The following is a 20,721-nucleotide window of genomic DNA, read 5'->3' as shown; positions in this document are numbered from 1 at the left end:
TCCCTCTCTCTCTGCCCCTCCCTTGCTCATGCTCTCTCTCTCTCAAAATAAATGAACGTAAAAAGCAAATCTTCAAATTTACTATTGAGGATTATTATTGTTATTACGACACTATTATCTCCTTGCACAAATGAGGACACAGGCTTGTAAAGTGTAAGTAACCTGCGAAGCGTCTCGGAGCTAGTAAGTGGAGACGCTAAGATTTGAGCTGCTCTCCGTCCAAAGCCGTCTGTCACTTCTAGGCACAAAAGCACAGACCAACAATGGTCCTTCCTAAGGACTTAGGTTCCTTCCTAAGTCACCCAGACTCGGTTGTTCACAGCGCTTTTCCAGCGGGCCTCCCGCTTTCTCCAGCTCGTGATCTCTTGTCATGTCACCAGCGTGAAGCCCGGGGTCACCCTTTGGATGCTGGCCTAAACAGCCCAGGCTCCCTCACCTCCTAAATCACTGCCAGACACGGGGCCCTTCCACAGACATGGGCCATCGCCTGTGGCCTTCAGCACGAGGCCTTCTGGGGACCCCAGAAGATCCCGCGGAGCTCTGCTCTCCTGCCCCATGGCTCCTGCAGGGCCCTTGTCACAGACCTAGGTAGGATTCAGAGTCTGAGACTCCGGCATGTTTCCTCCTCAGAGGTCTCAGACCTTCTCCATTCTTCTCAAGTCCCCAGTTAAATATAATCACCATGGGCAGAGGCTTCTTCCCGTTGCCCAAATGGGAAAGTTGAAGAGGTTGGGGGGGAGCTCTCACCCCTTCCTGCTCATCACATCCCCGGTCCTTGTTCTCACCTACTTTCCTCTTGACTGAGGCGCCAAGCACCTCTATGCCCAGGGACACAACCCTCTGGGCTGGCTTGGCCTGATGGGCTACACCCCGCCCCCCCCAGCCGCCTCCCCCACGGTGCTTCGACCTTCTCGGCTAGCTTCTCCTTCACCTTAGGATCCCCAGGGAGAACCCTCCCCTGGCACCTATCCTCAGGCCCTGAATGGGCCCTTTGTCTTACTCCCCTGATGTCTTTTGTGCCCCTGTTTGATCAATCACTCCCAAATTCCCACTTGGGAATTCCCAGTCTGTGAAACCACGAAAGAGGGACAACAGTTTCTCTGACAGAGCCCAGCTCAGCATGCTTGGTGTTGGCTCCAGTGAGAGCACACTGTTCACATCCCCGGGCCTGGCCCTCCTCCCAACTCCTGACCACTTGGTCTGTGGTCTTAAAAAGGACTCCAGAGTATTCGCTCCCCACCCCTCACTCCTGCCTGGGGCTCAGACACCCCAGCAGGGAAGCTTAGCTCCAAAGGCCAGCGAGTCCCTCCCCCAACCTGCCTGGGGTGCAGAGGCCCTGGTAGCTCCTTGGTAACCAAGGGAAACCAGCCATGCTGTGGGAGGGAGGGAGGGAGGTGCCGAAGTTTCTGGACCTGCAGGAGGGACTGCAATCAGCAGGAGCTGGGATGGGGGTCAACCTTTCTGAGACGACTGCGGCCTGGAGCTCAGGACTGCTCTCCTCCACCGCCTGCCCGACGCCCCACTTTCCCCTTCCTCCTTCTCGCGGTGCCCCACCCCCACCCCCGCACCCCCTTACTCGCAGACCGTGACTGTAGCGGAGAGGGCAAGGGTCAGGCTTCAAATGGGTGGGGAGCTTCCTGCGGGTACAGACCCGCCCGGAGTCAAGCCAACCTCAGCTGGGTGGGAGTGGGGGTTGGCTTGAGAGTTCACCCCATAAGGGAGACCCGGGGTTGAGCGCCCTCTCTTCTGGGGCTCACCTCACCCACTCTTGGTACCCGGGTGCTCGCTTCCCTGCAGGTCCCCCCGCGCGGCCGGCGCCGGTCGTTAGGGACGCCCCGCGTCGCCAGGGGGCGGGTCCGAGGGCTGGTGCGCACGTGCGCGAGAACACCCGCCTGCGCGCCGAGTCTCGGCGGTGCACAGTGGGTAGTGGGCGCTCTGGCCGTGGGGGGTGCTCTGTGGACCTGGGGGACATGTTTAGGAATAGGTGGGCTTTTCTTGGGGGGAAGATGAGGCGTGCGGGCCGGGGCGGGGCTCCTGAACCGTAGTACTGTTCCTTCTTGGTACCTTTTGTGTGGAAATAGGGGTGCGGGGTGGCGAGTGGAAAGACAGTTCGGGAAACGCATCAGCGGTCTCTTCTGGAAGATGTGGAGGTGGAAGGGCGCCAGCAGGGGTTACTGGAAGGCACCAGACAGTAAGGTTCCAGGTCTCCACAGCGCTCCTTCACGCAGCCCTAAACTTTATATCGCCACCCCGCCCCCCCAGCCCTGGGTGACAGGATGTGGTGCTTCTGATGGGCAGGAATGACCAACTTCAGGGGACTGGCTAGTAAGAAAAACTGTCCTTCAGGAGGGGAGAGGCAACCAGGACGGTGGGAAGTTTCACACGGAGGTGGCTTAGCTTTGACTTTCAGGTGTCGCGATTCCTAGTGTGTTACCATGGGTAAGTTAACATCTTAGAAGCTCAGTTAATCCATCATAAAACCGTGCCATGACTCCCTCACCCTGATGTGCACGCGTAGACAGCCGGGCCTTCAGTGAGCACCGCCGAAGGGTGGCTACGAGATGCGGAGGTAAAGCTTTGCCACTCCGCAGGGCTGAAAGCGGTCAGGGCTCAGCGGAATCCCGGAATCCCGGGCAGGAACCGGTCCTTTGCAAGCCCTCTCACCAGGGCCGCAATTAGAATGAGAGATCATGCAGGAAGCAGCGCTCTGCGCTAATAATTTTAACTAAATGGCCCTAGAACTCAGTCACCAGGGAGCCTTTGACTTGAAGATGGGCCCCCTGAGGTCCTTTCCTTCATCCAGCAGCAGAGATTTGGTAACAGAGGTAGAACTCTGGCTTGGCCCTGAGTGGATTCATTCTGTTAGGGAAGCAGGGCTTCCTCCTGCTCTGAGCGGCCGGTTCTCAGCTTCAGCTTAGGCTCAGGGGCAGGTGCTCTGGCCCCTTCTCTCTACAGACCCCATCACTTGCCACTCTCCCAGCTCATGGTGCCTGCTCAGCTCCCCCTCAGGGCCCCTGAACTAGCTGAAGTCCTCAGCCTGGAGCGCTCTTCCCTCAGAGACCCTCGTGGCTCATACCCTCCCCTCAGATGCCACCTCCGGGGGAAACAGCAGTCACCCCCACCCTCCTGATCCCTGTCCCGCTTTCTCTGCAGACCTCATCACTGCCTTACATCCTCTTCCTTCTCTTTATCGTGTATCTCGCTACTAGACGGAAGCTCCGCAAGTGCAGGAAGTTGTCCCTTTGGCTCTCACCACATTCTTAGCAACTGACCAGGGCCTGCTGCGCATTTTCTCAACAAATCACCAGGGCCTTCGCTAAAATGTGAAGTCACTGTTAATGACACAAGTGACACCAGAGAGGGTGTGCCCTGCTGTAATGACTTTCATAAGACAGTTCTGGATCTTGGTGGCCAGCGAGGCCTTTGTGGGTGCCCAGGCTGGCATGGAAAACCTGTTGAACACCCGTGGCGATGAGGATGGTTCTGATTTGGATGATGGGTGACTGTTCGATCCAGTGTGAGGGATCAGCCGGGTGATAGAGCACCCATACCAGGTTGCTGGGAGGGGAAAGCTGTTCTTTTTTAAGCAAAAGAACTTCTGGAACTTCCTGGCTGCAGTGAAATACTTGTTGATGAGCAATCACAGCCAAGACAGTCCATGGCTTCACATTCATCCAGTGGGGGTGTGTCTCTGAGCCCACTTCTGCCTTCCAGAACCCCAACTCCTCGTGTCCTCACGGGGCCTGGCCCAAGGCAGCCCCCTAGGGCTCAGCTGCTTGGCCTCCAGTCTTCAGTCCTTTGCTTCAGCCTCCCGGGAGGTTCTGCTGGCTCCTTCAAGGGTTCCTGGCACTGGCCCGTCGGCAGTCTGTCCAGTCTATGTGAGTCCCTGGCGAGCCCGGCTCAGAGCTGGTTGAGGGCGTAGGCTCGGGCTGTCCTGAGGGCAGCTTCCAGGTCAGCCGTCGTTCCGGTGCCCTGAGCCACCACTTGAGAGCCCCAGGCCTTGCCCCCCATGTGGCTGCATACCGCCAGTGCCCAGGCCTCTGCTGTGAAGGCTGGTGTGGTACCCTGGGAACCAAGAGAGAAGGGGCAGTGATGCAGAGCAGCCCTCCCCACCAGCGCTCACTCCATCTACCCCTTGAGAGTGGCATCACAGTGATTAGTCGGGAGACAGGAGAGCACGCGGCTGGGAAAGTGTGTGGAGGTTACTGAATGTCTGCTACTTGTTTGCAAGGGATGTGTGGCCTGGATGGTCATAATTAGGGACCCCCACGGTGCCTTCTCTGGTGGGGGGCTGTGGTTAGGGAGGAGACGGCCCTGTCCCCGTCCTGGGGTGTCCTCCTAGATCACCTCTACCCAGCCTTGGAGGAGTCAAAGGTGTGCAACTGGAGAGCTGGACCAGGATGGGTGGGCGGGGCTGCTCTCCTCCTTCCCTCACCTGGGCCACCTGACAGGCACACAGCACGTGCCCCAGCGGCTGGGGGCTGAGCAGTAGCACAGACGTGCGAGGCGCCCGCTCACACAGCTGCCGTACCACCTTCACCAGCACCTGGGCAGGGAAGGGCAGACAGTGAGCCCACAGCTCTCTGGACCCCCAGCTACCTCCCAGCCAGGACCTTCCCCTCCCCAGACCATGGGGCCACCCCCAGCCCCCACACTCACGGAGAGGGACTCAGTGGAGACTGTGTCCACAATCAGGGGCCCCTCCGAATGCCGCCGCAGCAGCTCCTGGGTTTTCTGTGCAGCCTGCAGGGCAGGAAGGACGGCACGGGGATCAGGGTGGAAGGCAGCCGGGCCCCACTTCCGAACCGAGCCCCCGTCCAGAAATCCCCTCCGCCAGCAAAGGTCTTTGGCTTGGAGGAGAGGTGCCAGGGGCTCTGCCTCAAATGGCCTGTGTCCTTCCTCTCGTCCCTCACCTCGTCCCTTTCACCACAGCTCCAGGCCCCTACAAATAGGCCACTGAAGGTGAAGGACTAAGGCTGGAGCACAGATGGACGAAACGGGGCGGGAGGAAGGCAGATCCACGGTCAAGTGGCACTGGGGGCTGAAAGGCGTAATCAAGTCAGTCGGCTTCCTAGAGGGCGAGTCTGAGCCAGACTTGGGAGTTGAAGGACAGACACGGTTTGGCAGAGAAAGAAGTGGGGGAAATGGCCTGGTGATGGCACCCAGCTGGCAGGAGAGAGAGGAGCTGCACCCCCCCCCCTGCGTCAGGCGCCGTGCCAGGTCGCGAAGCTTCTCCGTGTGCATGCTGGAGTGCCTCTGCCCCTCGCCAAGTGTGCCGGGTACCTGCCCCCATGGGTACAGCCGAACCTCCTCTCACCTGCCCCGTTTCTAGCTTCCGGATGGCAGTGTTGGCACGTCGCTGCAGCACCTTCAGCGTGGCCTGCAGCTCCCGCCGCTGCCACTGGGGCATCACCGCAGTGTCCACAGCCTAAGGCCACAAACAGTACATCAGCCGCGCCCCTCCCAGTCTCAGAGCCAGGAGCCAGCAGTGCAAGGGAAGAGATCACACCCACCACATCCCACCCTGCAGACAAACAACAAATATCTAGGCCAGCAGGAGTCCCAGAGGAATTGGGGGAGAGACTGAGGCATGGGGAAGAGGGCCAGGAGAGAGTGGGGAACAGCTCCGCAGCAGCAGTGACCCTCACATCAGTGAGTCGTCCCATGTCCTTGGATAGTCGCTGAGCCTCCACCACATCCTGGCTGCCCCGACTCAGCCGTTCTGCCGCGGCTCCTACCTCCTGGGCCAGAGCCTGGCCCACCTCTCGGGCCTGCCAGGAGGGAACGGGATGCTCAGGGCTGCTCGGCTTGCTGTCACCTCCCCAGGACAGGGGGGCTCTCGACCCACTGCTAGTCAGGGCCAAGACAGAAATACTGAACAATCAGGCCCAGTCCAGGCACCAAATAATCACAACAGATGCCAGCTGTTGGCAGCACACATGTATGAACACTGGTTCTGCTGCTGGCATCCCCCGGCCTGAGAGTTTCGGCCGTGTGTGCTCCTTCCACCCCCCCACCGCCCCCCACCCCCCGTCCAAATCCGGTGGCCTCCTGGACCCTGCCGGCGTGCCAACCTGCTGGGCCTGCTCCCCGGTGACAGCCAGCAGGCGGGTGGTGCCCCTGGAGAGCTGGCGCTCCCCAACGATGACCAGGTCCCCTACAGCCCCTGTGCGCAGCAGGTGCCTGTGGGCAGAGGGAGGGAGAAGGAAGTCAAGGGGCATGGTGGGACGGAAAGGAGCAACCTAAGCTCCAACCCGGGGGCTGGTGGCTCCAAAGACCAAAGAAGGGTGAGGATCTCGGACCCCGGGTTGGGGCAGGCCGAAAGGAGTGACTCACGTCCCACAGCACAGCTCCACAGAGGTCTGCAGCGCAGCCTGGGAGGCGAGGTCCAGCGCCTCGGCCACGGGCACCCCCACTGACACCACCCGCACAGGGTCTGGGTATACCTGAGGAGGAGAGGGGACCAGTCTGTTCACCAGCCCGTGAGGGGCAGGCAGTCTCACCAAGGGGCCTCCCCAACTCACCTCATCCAGAAAGCGCAGGCCAGGGACGTGGGCGGTGCGTGCCAGGGCCACCTCCTCCATGTACACGGCCTCATCCTGCCCCACGGCCTCCTGCACCGTGCCCTCCACTGCCCGGAGCTGCTCTGGGGTCAGTGGAGCCTGGTGGGGTAGGGGGAAATGGATAGACCGACAGGCAGTCAGCTGCGTGCCTGTAACCAAAGCAGTAAGAAGCAGTCCGTGTTCACTGATTCTCCTCAGGTTCTCAGACAGTGGCTAGCACCGAGCAGGCGCTCAATCAACCTTTGTGGAGTAGACAGTTCTTTTCCTTAGAAAGCTGTTGGGAATTGCAGGCCTCTCATCAGGCACTAAAAATTGATGTAACAGAAAATGCTGTTCTGTACCGAGGGAGCTCACCACAAGGGCCAGCCTAATGGAAGAGAAACACAAGATGGGGTAGACGCAGGTGCAAGGACAGAGCTAGATGTGCGAGGAAGGAAGGGTGACAGAGAAGGGAGGGCAGCTCTGCTTGAGCAAGAATGTCTTGGGTGACAGCGGGAACAAGGAAGCTGGGTGGCCGGAGGCTTCAGAGGCTATCTAACCTGACCCCTCGCTGGTGCAGGATGCCGAGATGAAGACGTCCCTCACGGCCTCACAGTGACTGAGTGACAGGGAGCCTAGGTCCTTGGACTGGCCAAACTCCCCCTCCCACCGCCCTCCTCCCCCCCCAAGCCACCAAACTACCTCTTTTTAAGCCTTTCTGTCTTCCTCACCTGGGTGGCCACATCAAAGCGCAGCCGCTCAGGGTTGAGATGGGAACCTTGCTGCTCCGTGCCGGGGCCCAGGGTCTGCCGGAGTGCCCAGTTCAACAGGTGGGTGGCCGTGTGCTTCTCCATGCAGCCTAGACGCCAGGCCTGAAACACTTTTGTCACCCAGAATCCTGGGGGGTAGGGAGAGTCAAGAGGCTGCAGGATATTCTAAATATCAGGGCTTGGGGCCTTACCTCATCTACATGTAGCTGCACCTGGTCCCCAACCTTCAGGCCCTCAGGGGCCACAGCCTCGTGCAGGATGAAGCCTCCACAGACCTGGGCCCGGGGCACTGGGAACAGTACATCCTGGGGAAGGGCAGGGGCCAAGGCACTGATACAACTGCTTGTAGCTTTTCCCTCCCCTTGGCTCCCTTCCCAGGTCGGGTCTGCCTTCTGCAGAAATTAACTTGTGTGTGTGTGTGTGTGTGTGTGTGTGTGTGTGTGTGTGTGTGTGTCTGTGTATGGGGGCTCACCTCCTGCCCCACCCGCACCAGGTAGCCTCGGTCTGAAGCCTGACCCCCCTGTTCAGCGTAGAAGTTGGTTTTGTCCAAGAGAAGGCCACAACGCTGGCCTTTCCCCACAGAGGCCACAGCTGTCCCGTCCTCTGTATACAGCTGGAGCACCTGCGCCTCGCAGGTGCCAAACTCTGCCAGGAAGAAGAATGGTTATCAGTGCTGGGCAGGGGTGTGGGCCCTGGGCCGTTGGTCTGTACCTTACTTGAAGCCAATGGGCATGTAGCTGGTGGAGGGGCACTTTCAGGGGCCACAGAGACCCCTGGTGGCTATAACCCCCTCGCCGCCCTCCCCACCCCCCCCCACCCCCGCCCCCCATGAAACGTATAGGGCTGGTAGCAACCCTCACAGATGTCCCTCTGTCCCTCCCAGAAACCGCCAGGGACGCTTGTTGGCCACCAGCCTCAGTCCAGCCTCTCACCATAACCCCCGCTGGGTCGAAGAGAGTAGCTGTACTTGGGACTGTCGTCAGTTGGGGGCACCCCTCGGCGCTGCAGCTCCCCCAGTGCGTGGACATTCAGCTGCAGTCCCCGCTCCTGAGCTGGCTCGGCCTGCCGTGACCGGTGCTGCAGGACGGGCGCATGCATAGGGAAGGGGTACACGGACAGTGCAGTGGGACCTGAGCCTCCACAGAGCCCTGCCCCTGCCACACAGCTGTGTGGACTCTGCAGCCCCTCTGGAATAAGCCCTTGGGGCTTGGCTGGCTGCTAGAGACCCTGGGCTGGCTGGTGAACCACCCGTCATGCAGGGTCTCAGCCACCGCTCCCCTCTCTAAGATGCTGTGCTGGCCTCTCCCCATTCCTGGTTCTGTTCAGTCCACTGTATTAGAGTTCTCCTCTACAGGCTGTGGGTGGGGCCTGAGGTGAGGGGACAGACCCCGTCTCCTGTTTCCCTCAATAGCTGCAGCTCCTCCCCCAGGAACTCAGGGCTGGGAAAGGGACTGTCCCAACAGAAGCCTGGGCAGGGGTGCCCCAGCGTGTACCTGGGTCTCCTCCTGGGCCAGCCGCGCCAGCCCAGCAGAGTCCAGCTGCACCCCCTTCTCCTCCAGCATCAGCTCTACCAGGTCCAGGGGGAGCCCCAGGTTCCCAGACAGCGATAAGGACCAGGCCACTTCAGCTTTGAAGAAGGAAGACAAAGGGTGTTCAGAGGGGAGGGCAGGATGGACTGAAGGGGAAGAAGTGAGGGAGAAATAAGGGCCAGGGCTTTTCCGACCACACAACAGCCACCAGGTACCAAGCACAAGTGTCCTCTCCCTACACCCGGTAGGTCCAGGAGAGGGGTCAGGCTTTAGGCTCAAAGGCCAGAGCCGAGGGCAGCCCAGGAGACTCCCTTGTCATCTGTCATCAGAGGAGAAGGGAAGCTCATTCTCGGGATGAAGCCGGCCTTGGAAAGCAGAGACTGGTGGCAGGGCCAGCTGGACAGAGGGGAAGTGGGGAGAAGGAGGGTGGTGTCCCGCCACAGAGAGATGTGGGTGTTGGAGACAGTGCAGGGAGAGGGACATGGGGAGGAGGGTCTGCATGCTAGGCACACGCCTGCCTCAGAGCTCTGTCCTCTTCCTGCCTTGGTTCACCTGAGTGAGCCCCTCACACCTTGGCCAGGCCGCTCACTCACCAGGGAACAAATCAGAAGGCCCCAGGCGCCTCAGGGTCTGATCGATGATGTGCCGACCCCGCTGCAGGGAGGCCAGGAAGGCTGCCTCGTCCTCTGACACCAGGTTGACTATCTGAACAGGGGGCAGGGCGGGACTGGAGCTGGGCCTTCTGGAAGGGAGAGCCGCTCTCCACCCCTCTCTTGTCGGCCCCTCCCTCCCCATCCAAAGCCAGTACCTGGGCTGAGTGCTTCCGCAGTTCTGGATAAGCATCTCCCTGGGGGAGGCAGAGGGCTGAGAAGGTGTGAAAGGCAACCTCCCCACCCTGGACCTCCCTGAGGACACCTGCCTTGGAAGCTCAGCTCCGGCTGATGGATGGCAGACTCAAACAGGGAATACGGACAGAAGGGGGTCCCAAACTCAGAGGCTCAGAAGCCAGGGCAGGGAGGCCTCCTGAGGGCTCCCTGCTTTTTGGATTCAGTCTTAGCTTTCTCAGCCTGACAAGACCTGGGGCTGGCCATTTAGGGTAGGGAGCCTAGGCTGAGGGCACCGTCTAGGCTCAGTGGCAAGCTTCCTGAGCACCCGGGGAAGCCCAGAAGAATAAGTTCTGCCCTCACCAGCGTCTCCACCACTACAGGCACCAGGCTGCCTAGGAAGCCAGGTGGTGCCCGCAACACCTCTGTAGAGAACCGCACAGCTCGACGAAGGATCCGACGAAGCACCAACCTAGAGGGGTTCAGAAGCCAGATGAGAACCGCCTGCAACCCTTGGTCAGCAGTATGGAGAGTGGGGAGGACGAGGTTCAGAGCGGGTGCTCTCATCTCAGAGCCCTCTCCCTCCCCCCACTCCTCCTGACCCACCTCTCCCCTGAAACACCCCCCACCCCCCGCCCTCGCAGCCCCTGCCTCTCTGTGTAGCCCCTGCCAGACTCACGGGGCACCCGACATTCCGGGGCAGACACCGTCGGCGATGCAGACGCTGAGTGTGCGGATGTGATCAGCCACAACGCGGTATGCCATGTCTGTGCGCCCCTCGTCTGCTGCTCCTACCCGACCCAAGTAAGGGGACACCCCGCAACCCTGGAGAGCGAGAGACAAGGAGACATGGCTGCTGGTCCTGCCTGATGTGGTCCGGGTGGGGTGCCCTTCATCATCTCTAGAGCATCTGCCCTCACCCCTAAAGCTGATCACATCTGGAATGACCTGGTCGGAGAAGCTTCAAACATAAAAGGGAGTCAGTCCCTGCCCTCCCAGGGCCACATTCAGCACTCACAACAATCGCAGCTGTGATCATTTACTGAATTTCTACCATCAGAACGGGGAGGGTGCTTGAACGAAGCGTTGCCTAATATCCAAAACATCCTGCTCTGGGAGGTATTACTAGTCTCGCTTTAAAGAGGAAACTGAGGCTCTGACGAGCTAAGTGGCACGAGGCCACACAACGCATCAGGAGCAGATCTGAGATTTGCACCGGCCTGCCTCCACTGCCCACACCCACTTCTCCAGCCTTTATGGGGGGCAGGGAGGGAGGTGTAAGCTGTGCCTATGTGTAAGTGCTCCAAAGCAGGTGGCTGATTCATCCAGCTCTAAACCTGTCTCTTCCCTGAGCTTCCTCCCCTCAATTAACAGTCCTGCCATTCACCACACTGCTCAAGTCAAAAACTAGAGAGCAAGCCTTGGTTTTTATTTCCCTTCCTCATCCAGTCTGTCACTGGAGACTTTTGCTCCTGTCCTGCCTTTGTGAGATCTTTCAAATCAATTACTTTTCTCCACTTCCACAGCTACCAGCCTCAACCATGCCCTCCTGTCTCCTCCCTTTACTACGAAACAGCCTCCCAATTGGCTTCTTAGCTTCTCCTAGGTCTCCCTCCAGCTCATCCTTCATGCAGCAACAAGAGGGGCCTTTAAAAGTGTCAATCAGATCGTGCCCCTCCCCCACGCAGAACCCTTTTCACTACACTTAGCATAATAAGAGCCCCACTTTGGACTTCAAGGGCCCAGAAGGTTGGACTTCTGCCTTCCTTTCTATGGTAGATTGTTTGCAAAAATGGCCACAATCCTTCCCTCTTCAGTGTGCTTGCCACTTTACAACGAGACCACAGCTGCTTCCCATCCAAGGATAGAATCTATTTCTCTATCCCTTGAACCTAGGCTAGCCTTGCGACTTGCTTTGGCCAACAGAATGAGGTGGAAAGGACACTGTCCTGAGCCTAAGCCTCAAGAGACCTGGTGTGCTTCTGTTCTCCTTCTTGGAACCTTGCTGCCTTGGGATGGGAACAACCCTAAGCTAGCCTGCTGCTTGACAGACACACAGCCTGGTCACCCCCGTTGCCCCAAACAGCCAGCCAGCCAGTCCTTGAACTACAGCTGCCTAGCAGCTACCTATAGGTGTATGAATGAACTCACAGAAGACCAAAAGGTTGACACAACAGAGCCCAGCCACCATGGCTAGCTCACAGACTCATATGCTAAATAAATGGTTGTTATTGTAAACTACAAAGTATTAGGTGCTTTGTTACACAACAAAAGCGCAGTCACACATTCTCCAGCTACATCCCAGGTGATTCTACTCTGGCTAGCTCTAGGCCACCTTTGGGTTCCTTTCCTGCCTCAGGGCCTTGGTACCGGCCATCCCCTCGGCCTGGAATGAGCTTCTTGTGGCTGGCTCCTCCTCTTTCAGGTTCCAGCTCAGAGATCACCTCCTTGGTGAGCCTTCCCCAAACACTTCATCTAAGATTCCTCTCCACCGTCCCCCCTGCCCCCACCACAGTTACTATCATCCATGTTTACTGCCTGGTCACAATCTGCAATCTGGTTCAAGTCTGCCATCTTGTTCTTTAATACACTTACTTATTTACCTCTTAGGCTACAACGTAATCTCCTCTACTAAGCACAAAGGACTACACACAAAGTAGGCACTAAACACCTATTTTTTGAAGATGCGAAGGAAGCAAGGATTTGGGAGCAATATCAGGTAATAAATAGAAATCCCAGCCTCTTGTTTGACCCTGCTATCCTTGGCTGGGCAAGGTTTCCACATGCAGGAATACTCGGAGTTCTCAACAAAGCGCCAGCTTCTGGAAGGGAAGAGGCCGGCTCACCTGCTGAATGGCGTCAAGCAGCGGGGAGAAGAGATCAGTGTCGTAAGTGGAGTGCGTGCCTTGCAGCACGGCCACCAGCCTTTCCAGGCCCATTCCCGTGTCCACGTGCCGCTGGGGCAGGGGCTGCAGGCTTCCATCTGCCTCTCTGGCCAGGGAAGGTGTGCAAGGTGAGGCCCCACATGGGATTACTGGGGTGAGGCAGATGCCCAAGTGCAGCGGAGGAACGAGGAGGGGCTGACAGTGGGAGGAACCAGAAGGCAGTATCCACCCCTCTCCCACAAAGGCAGACAGTGATGGCCTTGGGTCCTGTACTTTCTCATAAAGGGTGATCTCCACCCTCACCCCTGCTTGGGCCCTTGCCTGGACCCACACATCCCCTTTCTGAGATAGAATGCTTTGCCCTGAGAAAGAGACATGTCAAGGCTGGGAGAAAATCTTAGAGACCACCAGGCTCCATGTCATCCAGTGATGAGAGAACAGAAGCCGGCGGACAGCAGTGACTAGTTGAAAGTGTCACGAGCAAAGACTAGGGTTAAATCAGTTATTACCTGAAAAGTGTTTAGAAATGTACCTGGCACACAGTAAACACCATTTAGGTGTTTTTTGTTTTTTTTTTATAAGAAATGGATCAAAGTCTCCTGAATGCCACCTTGCCCACTTCTGGCCAGGGATTTTCCTTCTGCTTCAGCACCCCATTACCTGTTGTGTTGAATGAAGACCAGATTCCACAGCTCCACCAGCTGGGGGGCTCCCCCTCTCCCAGCCAGGTCATAGTGGATCTCCGTGCAGGGCCCACAGGGGCCAGTGTTCCCCATTTCCCAGAAGTTCTCTTGTGGTCCAAAGGAAAGCACATGACTGGCACACACCCTGACAAGAAAGCCAGGAGGGTGGTGGGGAGACAGACAAACCTGGAAGCCAGAACCCTCTCTGCCATGAGAGCCTCTCCACCAAGCTCAGCAAGAGGAGAAACAGGGCTGACCCCAATCTGTTTCTGGGACCAGATGCTAAGACTCTGATGACTGATGCTGGTTCTCTCCATTTGCCAGTCCTCTTGCCCTCTGGAAGTGGACACAAGGGGCAGAGGCAGACTTACCCTAAGCTGAGCCAGATGTCCCTGCTCTCCAGGTCTGGGTCCAGCCCTGCCTTGGGGTCACCACCAAAGTAGGAGACCCAGAGCCTGTCTTCAGGGATCCCGTAGACCTGAGTCAGCAGTTCCCAGGCCATGCGGCAAGCCTCCTCCTGCAGGGGAAACCCACATGGGGTGGGAGGAGGAGAATGGTGAGAAGAGGGCCCCGCTGAAGCACCAATCAAGCCACATGAGTTCAGCCCTCAGCTTAACACAAAATTCCACTGCCCTCCTTGTTTCCAGAACAAACCATGACCATTTCTGCTTGAGTTTTTTTCCTGTCCAGAAAACTTCACCCCTCCTTTAGATCCTTTCCTTCAAGTCCCACTCTCTCCATGAAGTTGTCTTTCCACCCTAACCTGGGATGATTTCTAACTCCTGCATTTTAGTATTTGTCTGACCATTTATTCATTCAACAATTACCAACCAGCCATTAGGCAGGAGGCACAGTCCTGGCCCTCAGGCTTACAATCCAATTAGGGAAGTGAGACGCAGTCTCATCATACTTGTTCATCTAGCACTTTGCCTTCCTGTGTAGTATGAGCCCTGTCCAAGCAGGGCTTAGGAGTAGAGACAGGACTCCTCTTGAGCCCCTTCTTGGTTGACCACTGACCTTTTTTCTAACTCTAGGACTTCCTGGAGACTCACCTTAAAATATTCACCCCCAAAAGCCCAATTGCCAAGCATCTCAAAGAAGGTGTGATGGGAAAGATCTCGGCCCACATCCTCCAGGTCGTTGTGGCGTCCTCCAGCCCTCACACATTTCTGGCTATTGGCCACACGTCGGAAGCCTGCCATTTCGCTTCGTGGATCCACGGTGCCCAGGAAGATTGGCTTGAACTGGAAACACACAAAGGTCCCAGTTCTCACTCCCTCCGTAGACGGGAGAAGTGGGGAGTGGGGTGTTCAGAGTGAAGGCTGACTGTGCCCCCGAGAGTGCGGTGTGGTCTTGGCTAAGGGGCAATCTGGAAGCCTGGAGGCACCCATCTCTGATGTGTGTGGGGCAGACAAGAGGTAAATAAGTCAGGAAACAGAGATACTCTGCTAGTAAATTAGGCAACGTAAAAGAAGGAGGACTATGTTGGTGGCGGGAAACAGGGCACTGAATGGCTTCATCCTTCATGTCAGCTTCTTTAAATCACACCCAATAACTTCAGTATAAAACCAAGACCACAGGACACTGGGCATGCCTCACAAACTCAGCATTTAATAGCCTCTACGTTTGGGGTGCTTGGGTGGCTCAGTCGGCTAAGCTTCTGACTCTTGATTTTAGCTCAGGTCATGATCTCACGGTTTGTGAGTTCAAGCCCTGCATCAGTCTCTGCACTGACAGCATGGAGCCTGTTTGGGATTCTTTTTTTTTTTTTTTTTTTAAATTTTTTTTTTAATGTTTATTTATTTTTGAGACAGAGACACAGCATGAGCAGGGAAGGGGCAGAGAGAGAGGGAGACACAGAATGTGAAGCAGGCTCCAGGCTCTGAGCTGTCAGCACAGAGCCCGACGCGGGGCTGCGAGATCATGACCTGAGCCGAAGTCCACATAACCGACTGAGCCACCCAGGCGCCCCAAGCCTGCTTGGGATTCTGTCTCCCTCTCTCTCTGCCCCTCCCCACTTGCTCTATCTCTCTCAAAATAAAAATAAACTTAAAAAAAAAGTCTCTACGGTTAACCGATTCCCCCCTCCTTGCTCATTTTACAGGTGAAGACAAATCTAGAGAGGGTAAGTGGTGCTCAAAGTCAAAAGCTTAGAGAATACAGTCTAGCACATAAAATGTGCTCAACAAACGTTTATTTAACGAATTAGTTACCTTTATTTACAACATGAATAAATGAAGCCAGACTTCCCCCACCAGTCTGCCCCCAGAGAACTCCACACTCTCCATTCTTGGACCTAAAACTAAATCCCAACCCAAGCTCCGAGGTCGGGCCCTCCCCAAGCCCCAACTTGTGCCCCCAACGATTTAGCCTAACAACAAACGGTCCTTTCCTCCAAAGCCAAGAGCTCCGCCCCTCGCTTCTTTTGCCCAATCCCGCAGTGCCTTTCTCCCCGGAAAAAAATCACAAACTCCGCCCCCGCTCTGGGTGGCTCAGCCCCCACCTGGTTCATGCCCGCATTGACGAAAAGCAAACTGGGGTCGCCGCGGGGCCGCACGGAGGCGGACGGCACCAGTTGGTGGCCGTGGCGGTCCCGAAAGAAGCTCAGGAAGGCGTCCCGAACGGCCGTGGCCGAGGCTGGAGGGGGCTCGGATGAGAACGGCCGACGGCTGAGGCCACCCCACAGAGGCGACCTTCGAAAGGCCCGCCGCAGTCGCCGAGCTGCAGCTGCCATCGACGCCGCCATCTTAACTCGGGGCAGTAACTTCACGGGGTCAAGGGACGCCGCGGGGATAGAAGGTGGCATGGAAAGGAAGCCGTGCTCTTTGTACAGCGGCCCCTGGCGGTAGGAGGACTCAAGGCAGCCTCTGCCGCCCGGGTAGAAGTGATTGGGAAGGGGACGTCAGCAGTAGGCCTAGCTCCACAGCTGCCTGGCACATAGTAGGCCTTTAATTCATTCGTCATTAAACAAATATTCATTTAGAAGCTACTAGTGCCAGGCATTGTTTTAGGCTCTTAAGGATATATTAGTCACAACAAAATCCTTCAAAATCCGTGCTCTCCAGAAATCTATATCATAGTAGTAATTGTCATGTTTATTAATTTTGCAAGGTTACAACTGGAGTTGCAGTGAACAGGCTTGGATTCAACGTGTGTGTGCGCGCGCGCACATATGTGTGTGTGTGTGTTTCCGGTATGAGGGAAGAAGGCAGAGTGCCAAGGGAAGTAGTATCAGCATCCATTCAAGAAGCATTCAATAAACATATTGAATATTAACTATGTGCCAGGCACTGTTCTAGGCACTTGCCAATGCCCTTTGCCCTTGGCATTGGAAATGACTGGTTTGTTCTTAGGGATTGAAGCAGCCCCCTTGGAACAGGAGCAAATAGCATCTGCTTCCTTATTAATTGCTAAATAACATTTGGTCTTTTAATTTGCCTGGGGATTAGAGGGAATCCAGGTTGTCAGGGCAGGATGAAGCTGTTGACCAATAGCTGCAGAGATTTCTCTCTCTCTAAGTTTCCCAAAGCCCTAGGGTTTTGTGTGCTTTGCATTAGGGTAAGAGAGGTACCTGTTCCACCTCCCGCTTCTGTCTTTTTCTCCATGGTGACAGCTGTGACCATGATGCCAACACAGGCCCTTGTGGGTACGGCCAGGGCCCTCATGGGGCTTCTCATGATAACCTCTGCTCTTCGCCTGGGAAATTAAACAGGTGAAGAAGAGAACTCATGACGGTTAAAGCGGAGCAGCAGAGCTGAAATCAGTGTGGCCACCTAGTAGGCCTCAGCCATCCACATGGGCTCTTTTGGTCATTCTTTATGAGTTATGTTATTTAGGGACTTTTGAAAAATGGTTTCCTTGGGAAACGTGTAGTCTTTTTGGACTCGAGTTTCCAGAGCAATGGTGAATTCTCAACTTTGTATTCTGACAGAGTGTAGCATCTATCTCATGATCCTCTGTTTCTCCCCTTGCCCACGTAAATTAAAAGTGTTGTTTTGAAAGTGTGTTTTGCCTGTTTTGGTTTTTCCAGCGTTTTTGGAACAGGAACCCAAAGCCAGATGGGGATTTCTGTGAGATTGATGATCTTGAGACAAGACTGTGAAATTCTTCCCCAAACTGAGATGGGAGTGTTTTGCTAGAGAAATCTAGCTGGGGCCTCTAACCAGTACTGACGTCAACAACTTTCTTTCACTTTCAGATTTTTCTCAGAAAGTTTTTGTATTATAGTAGGAACTCCATGTTTTTAGACTAATGTGGATCTAGTGTGGAGCCATGGATTATGTTTTTCAAACAGCTTTATTGAAATATAATGCATATACCCTACAGTTCACCCATTTAAAGTGTACAAGTCAGTGGCTTTCAGTACATTCACAGAATCATCGTCTGTGAATCATAATTACTTTCAGAACATTTTCATCACCTCCAAAAGAAACCTCATGCCCTTTAGCTGTTAACCACCCCCATCAGCGGTAGGCAACTACTAATCTGTTTTCTGTCTGTTTTCTGTAGATTTGCCTATTCTGAACATTTCGTGTAAATGGAATCACACAATACATGATCTTTTGTAACTTCATTTAGCATAATGTTGACAAGGTTCATCTATGTTCTAGCATGTATCATGGACTTTTAGAAATGCATTTTTTTGAGTTGTTTTCTGTTGGAGGAAGGGTTTTTCCTCCATCTTGCTGTTTTGTCCCTGCCATTAAAAAATGGTCATTTTCTTTTGTTTAAGTGTGGTATTCTCTGGTAAATCAGTCTCTTCCCCCCCACCCCCCCGTGAAGCAAAGTGGTTCTTTTAGGATTGTGATGTGTCTGTTCTGATTTGCCACTGTCCTCTGATGAGGAAGTGAAACTTAAGGTCTGCAGTTTCCCAAGACAGATATATCTGGGGAGAACTCACCAGACTGAGAAGTTACTGACCTGGGAACTTCTCTCAGGAGTACTCATCATCCATCTTAGTATTTGTAAGAATTTCATTTTGGGGTTTAAAATGCAAACTGAGGGGTGCCTGGGTGGCTCAGTCGATCAAGTGTATGACTTTGGTTCAAGTCATGATCTCACGGCTTGTGGGTTCGAACCCCGCGTCAGGCTCTGTGCTGACAGCTCAGAGCCTGGAGCCTGCTTTGGATTCTGTGTCTCCCTCGCTCTCTGCCCTTCCCCGGCTCACGCTCTGTCTCTCGAAAATAAATAAACATTAACAAGTTTAACAATAAATAAGTCAATAAATAAAAAATAAAATGTAAACTGAGTCTGTTTACTAGGAGCTGTTCAGCTGGGTTTGGGTGTCGCCTTCCCTGGGTTTGGGATTGCCCTTGTGTTGTTTGACTTACTTATCTTGGCAGGCCCAAGGCACCCATTCTTTGAGCGTTCTCTTTTCACCTTATTCATGAGAAGCAACGCCTGCCCTTACTCTGGGAATGGAAATTGTTCCTCCTGATTTCCCCCTTGGCTTTGAGAGCAGGAACCTGAGGTCAGTGATGCATTCTGTCCTGGACTGATGGTCAGAGGAGACACAAGGGAATTTTTACCCTTACTGAGCATAGGGAAGTCAGCTTTGGGAACTTCTTCATCATAAAAGCCATCTTTTAGTGTCGAGGTTAAAAGTTCAACCTGTAAGAGGTATTCCCAGTTTGATGTATTTGTTTACGGCTTTGCCCTGTCTGGATTGTGAAAGCAACGCTTGTCAAATGTCTATATGCATAGGGATTTACCGGGATCTTGTTAAAACTGCAGACACTGACTCAGTAGGTCTGGGTAAGCTCGCAATTCTGTATTTCTAGCAGGCTCCTAGGTGATGCTGTTGCTGCCCCTTGCCTACCAGACCATACTTTGAGCGACAAGAGTGTGGGAGAGGACTTGTGGGAAGAGTTGGGACACAGACTTTTGCTTGGGGCGGGGTCCTAGGGTTTGGGTGCTTCTAGGCTCTCCCCTTTCTCCCGGAGCAGCTTGGTGGAGCCCGGAGCTCCCTCTGCGCATGCGTGCTCGCTCTCATCCACCTTCAGCCTGCGTCCTCTTGAGGGTGACGGCTGCGTCTGCCTGTTGCTAAGAGACGCGGAGGTTGAGCGGACCAGCGGTGGGGGGATGGGAAGGGAGCGGCGCCCACGGGAGCCGGGAAAGGGCATGGGGACGCAGGTCCTGGGACTCCAGGGATGGGAGCCTCCTGGGATCCAGAATTCAGCGATTTAGTGGACCCTCAGTGTTGCAATGCCTGGGTTTGTCTTTAGGCATTTTTTTTTTTTAATTGTCCCATTTTAAATGGTTATAAGTACGAACGTAATATTCTCGAGTTGCCTCTTGGCCAGGAAAATCTGAAATACTTTCTATCTGGCCCTTTGAAAAAAAAAAAAAAGAAAAAAAAAAGAAAAAAAAATGGCCAACTCCTGTGTAAGAGGTTTGTTTTGTTTTTAATCTTTTTTTTTTCTTTCTAAATCACATAATAAAACACAGACTTAGAAAAGTCAACCAAACCAAATGAATAGCTTAATTATTATTAGAAGGCAGACATCTTTGTATCCACCACCCTGATTGCAAAATAGAACTTTGCATCAATCCCAGGCACTCTACCTGGACCTACCCAGCCATCTTCTTCCTTCCAAAGCTGGCCACTACCCTGACTTTAATAGTTATCACAATTTTGGGTGTCTTTATAGTTTTATCACCCAAATATACATCCTTAGATGTATTTTATCGAGACAGAGAGAGAGAGACAGAGAGAGAGCGAGCGAGCTGGGGGGAGGGGGAGAGAGACAGAATCCCTTGTCAGTGCACTGTCAGTGCAGAGCCCTTGAGCTCAGGAACCATGGGATCATGACTGAGATCATGAACTGAAGCGAAAACAAGAGTCGTAGGCTTAGCCAACTGAGCCATCCAGGTGTCCCTTTGGATGTATTCTAAAAACCTGACTGAAAATGCATTTTAAGTCTTTTTATCTGTGGATTCCCTCTTAATTTCCTTCTTTTCCTTACAGTGTGTGGACTTTTTCACAGTCTGTTTTTGCTGACTTCATATTCAATGTTCAACTCACATTCAACAGGTTCTTCTGCGCTCTCTGATTTCAATCAAATTAGCACCTGGATCTAGAAACTTAATCAGATACGGGTTCGAATCCCTTTGGCGAGAGTCTACGTGGTAGAGGGTGCTCTTTCACCAGAGGGCATGTTGATGTCTGGTTATCTTTCTATGATCTTAGCAGCCACATATACATACTGTCTCTACCTGTTAATTCATTGGAGAGTGCAACATGGTGACATTCACATTCTATCATCTCTTTTTCATTTATTCTCTATAAAAGGCTATCTTTTTTCCTCAATTTATTTCAAAAACATCTGTCTAAAGCAAAATAATTTTGTAATTGTATCATTCTGTTTATTGCTCCTTTCCTTTTTTTTTTTTTAATGTTTTCTAATGTTTATTTATTCTTGAGACAGAGACAAGAGCGTGAACAGGGGAGGGGCAGAGAGAGAGGGAGACACAGAATCTGAAACAGGC

General features: G+C 54.3%; 2 protein-coding genes across 9 annotated transcripts in view; both read right to left on the bottom strand.

Moving 5' to 3' along the window:
- TCTE1 (t-complex-associated-testis-expressed 1) overlaps positions 1-2,259 on the bottom strand; it is a 196,656-nt gene extending 194,397 nt beyond the window's left edge. For 3 of the 4 annotated variants that reach the window (XR_008423076.1, XM_019457293.2, XM_019457297.2), the window contains exon 1: positions 1,758-2,259. The gene's annotated coding sequence lies outside the window, so the exon portion shown is untranslated. The remainder of the gene's footprint in view (positions 1-1,757) is intronic. The other variant, XM_019457295.2, reaches the window with a different exon arrangement.
- A 1,053-nt stretch (positions 2,260-3,312) lies between these two features.
- AARS2 (alanyl-tRNA synthetase 2, mitochondrial) lies at positions 3,313-16,018 on the bottom strand. 5 transcript variants are annotated; one of them, XM_019457288.2, is made up of 22 exons: positions 15,737-16,017; positions 14,286-14,477; positions 13,605-13,750; positions 13,211-13,378; positions 12,512-12,656; positions 10,345-10,490; positions 10,029-10,137; positions 9,650-9,688; positions 9,435-9,546; positions 8,806-8,939; positions 8,245-8,389; positions 7,785-7,957; positions 7,504-7,617; positions 7,274-7,414; positions 6,525-6,662; positions 6,337-6,446; positions 6,075-6,183; positions 5,649-5,771; positions 5,318-5,428; positions 4,660-4,743; positions 4,436-4,546; positions 3,313-4,065 (listed from the first exon to the last, which is right to left on the bottom strand). In XM_019457288.2, the coding sequence occupies exons 1-22, from the start codon at positions 15,977-15,979 to the stop codon at positions 3,901-3,903; spliced, it is 2,958 nt and encodes a 985-aa protein (XP_019312833.2). In that variant the 5' UTR covers positions 15,980-16,017; the 3' UTR covers positions 3,313-3,900. The 5 variants fall into 5 exon arrangements, with proteins under 5 accessions (XP_019312833.2, XP_019312836.2, XP_019312834.2 ...); XM_019457291.2 differs by lacking the exon at positions 15,737-16,017 and adding an exon at positions 15,447-15,683; XM_019457289.2 differs by lacking the exon at positions 4,436-4,546.
- Between the last annotated feature and the right edge of the window lie 4,703 nt (positions 16,019-20,721).

Source organism: Panthera pardus, unplaced genomic scaffold (genome assembly GCF_024362965.1).
Source record: "Panthera pardus isolate Hobbes unplaced genomic scaffold, ASM2436296v1 HiC_scaffold_17, whole genome shotgun sequence".
NCBI classification, from domain to species: Eukaryota; Metazoa; Chordata; class Mammalia; order Carnivora; family Felidae; genus Panthera; species Panthera pardus.
Note: the sequence above shows the minus strand (reverse complement) of the source record. Positions and strands in the feature narration are given on the sequence as shown.

Coding starts and splice junctions, on each gene's coding strand:
- AARS2 (XM_019457288.2), bottom strand. CDS start 15,979: ATGGCGGCGTCGATGGCAGCTGCAGCTCGGCGACTGCGGCGGGCCTTT. Junction 7,618..7,784: donor TGGTGCGGGTGGGGCAGGAG/GTGAGCCCCCAT, acceptor GCCCTTCCCCAG/GATGTACTGTTCCCAGTGCC. Junction 5,772..6,074: donor CCGGGGAGCAGGCCCAGCAG/GTTGGCACGCCG, acceptor CCCTCCTGGCAG/GCCCGAGAGGTGGGCCAGGC.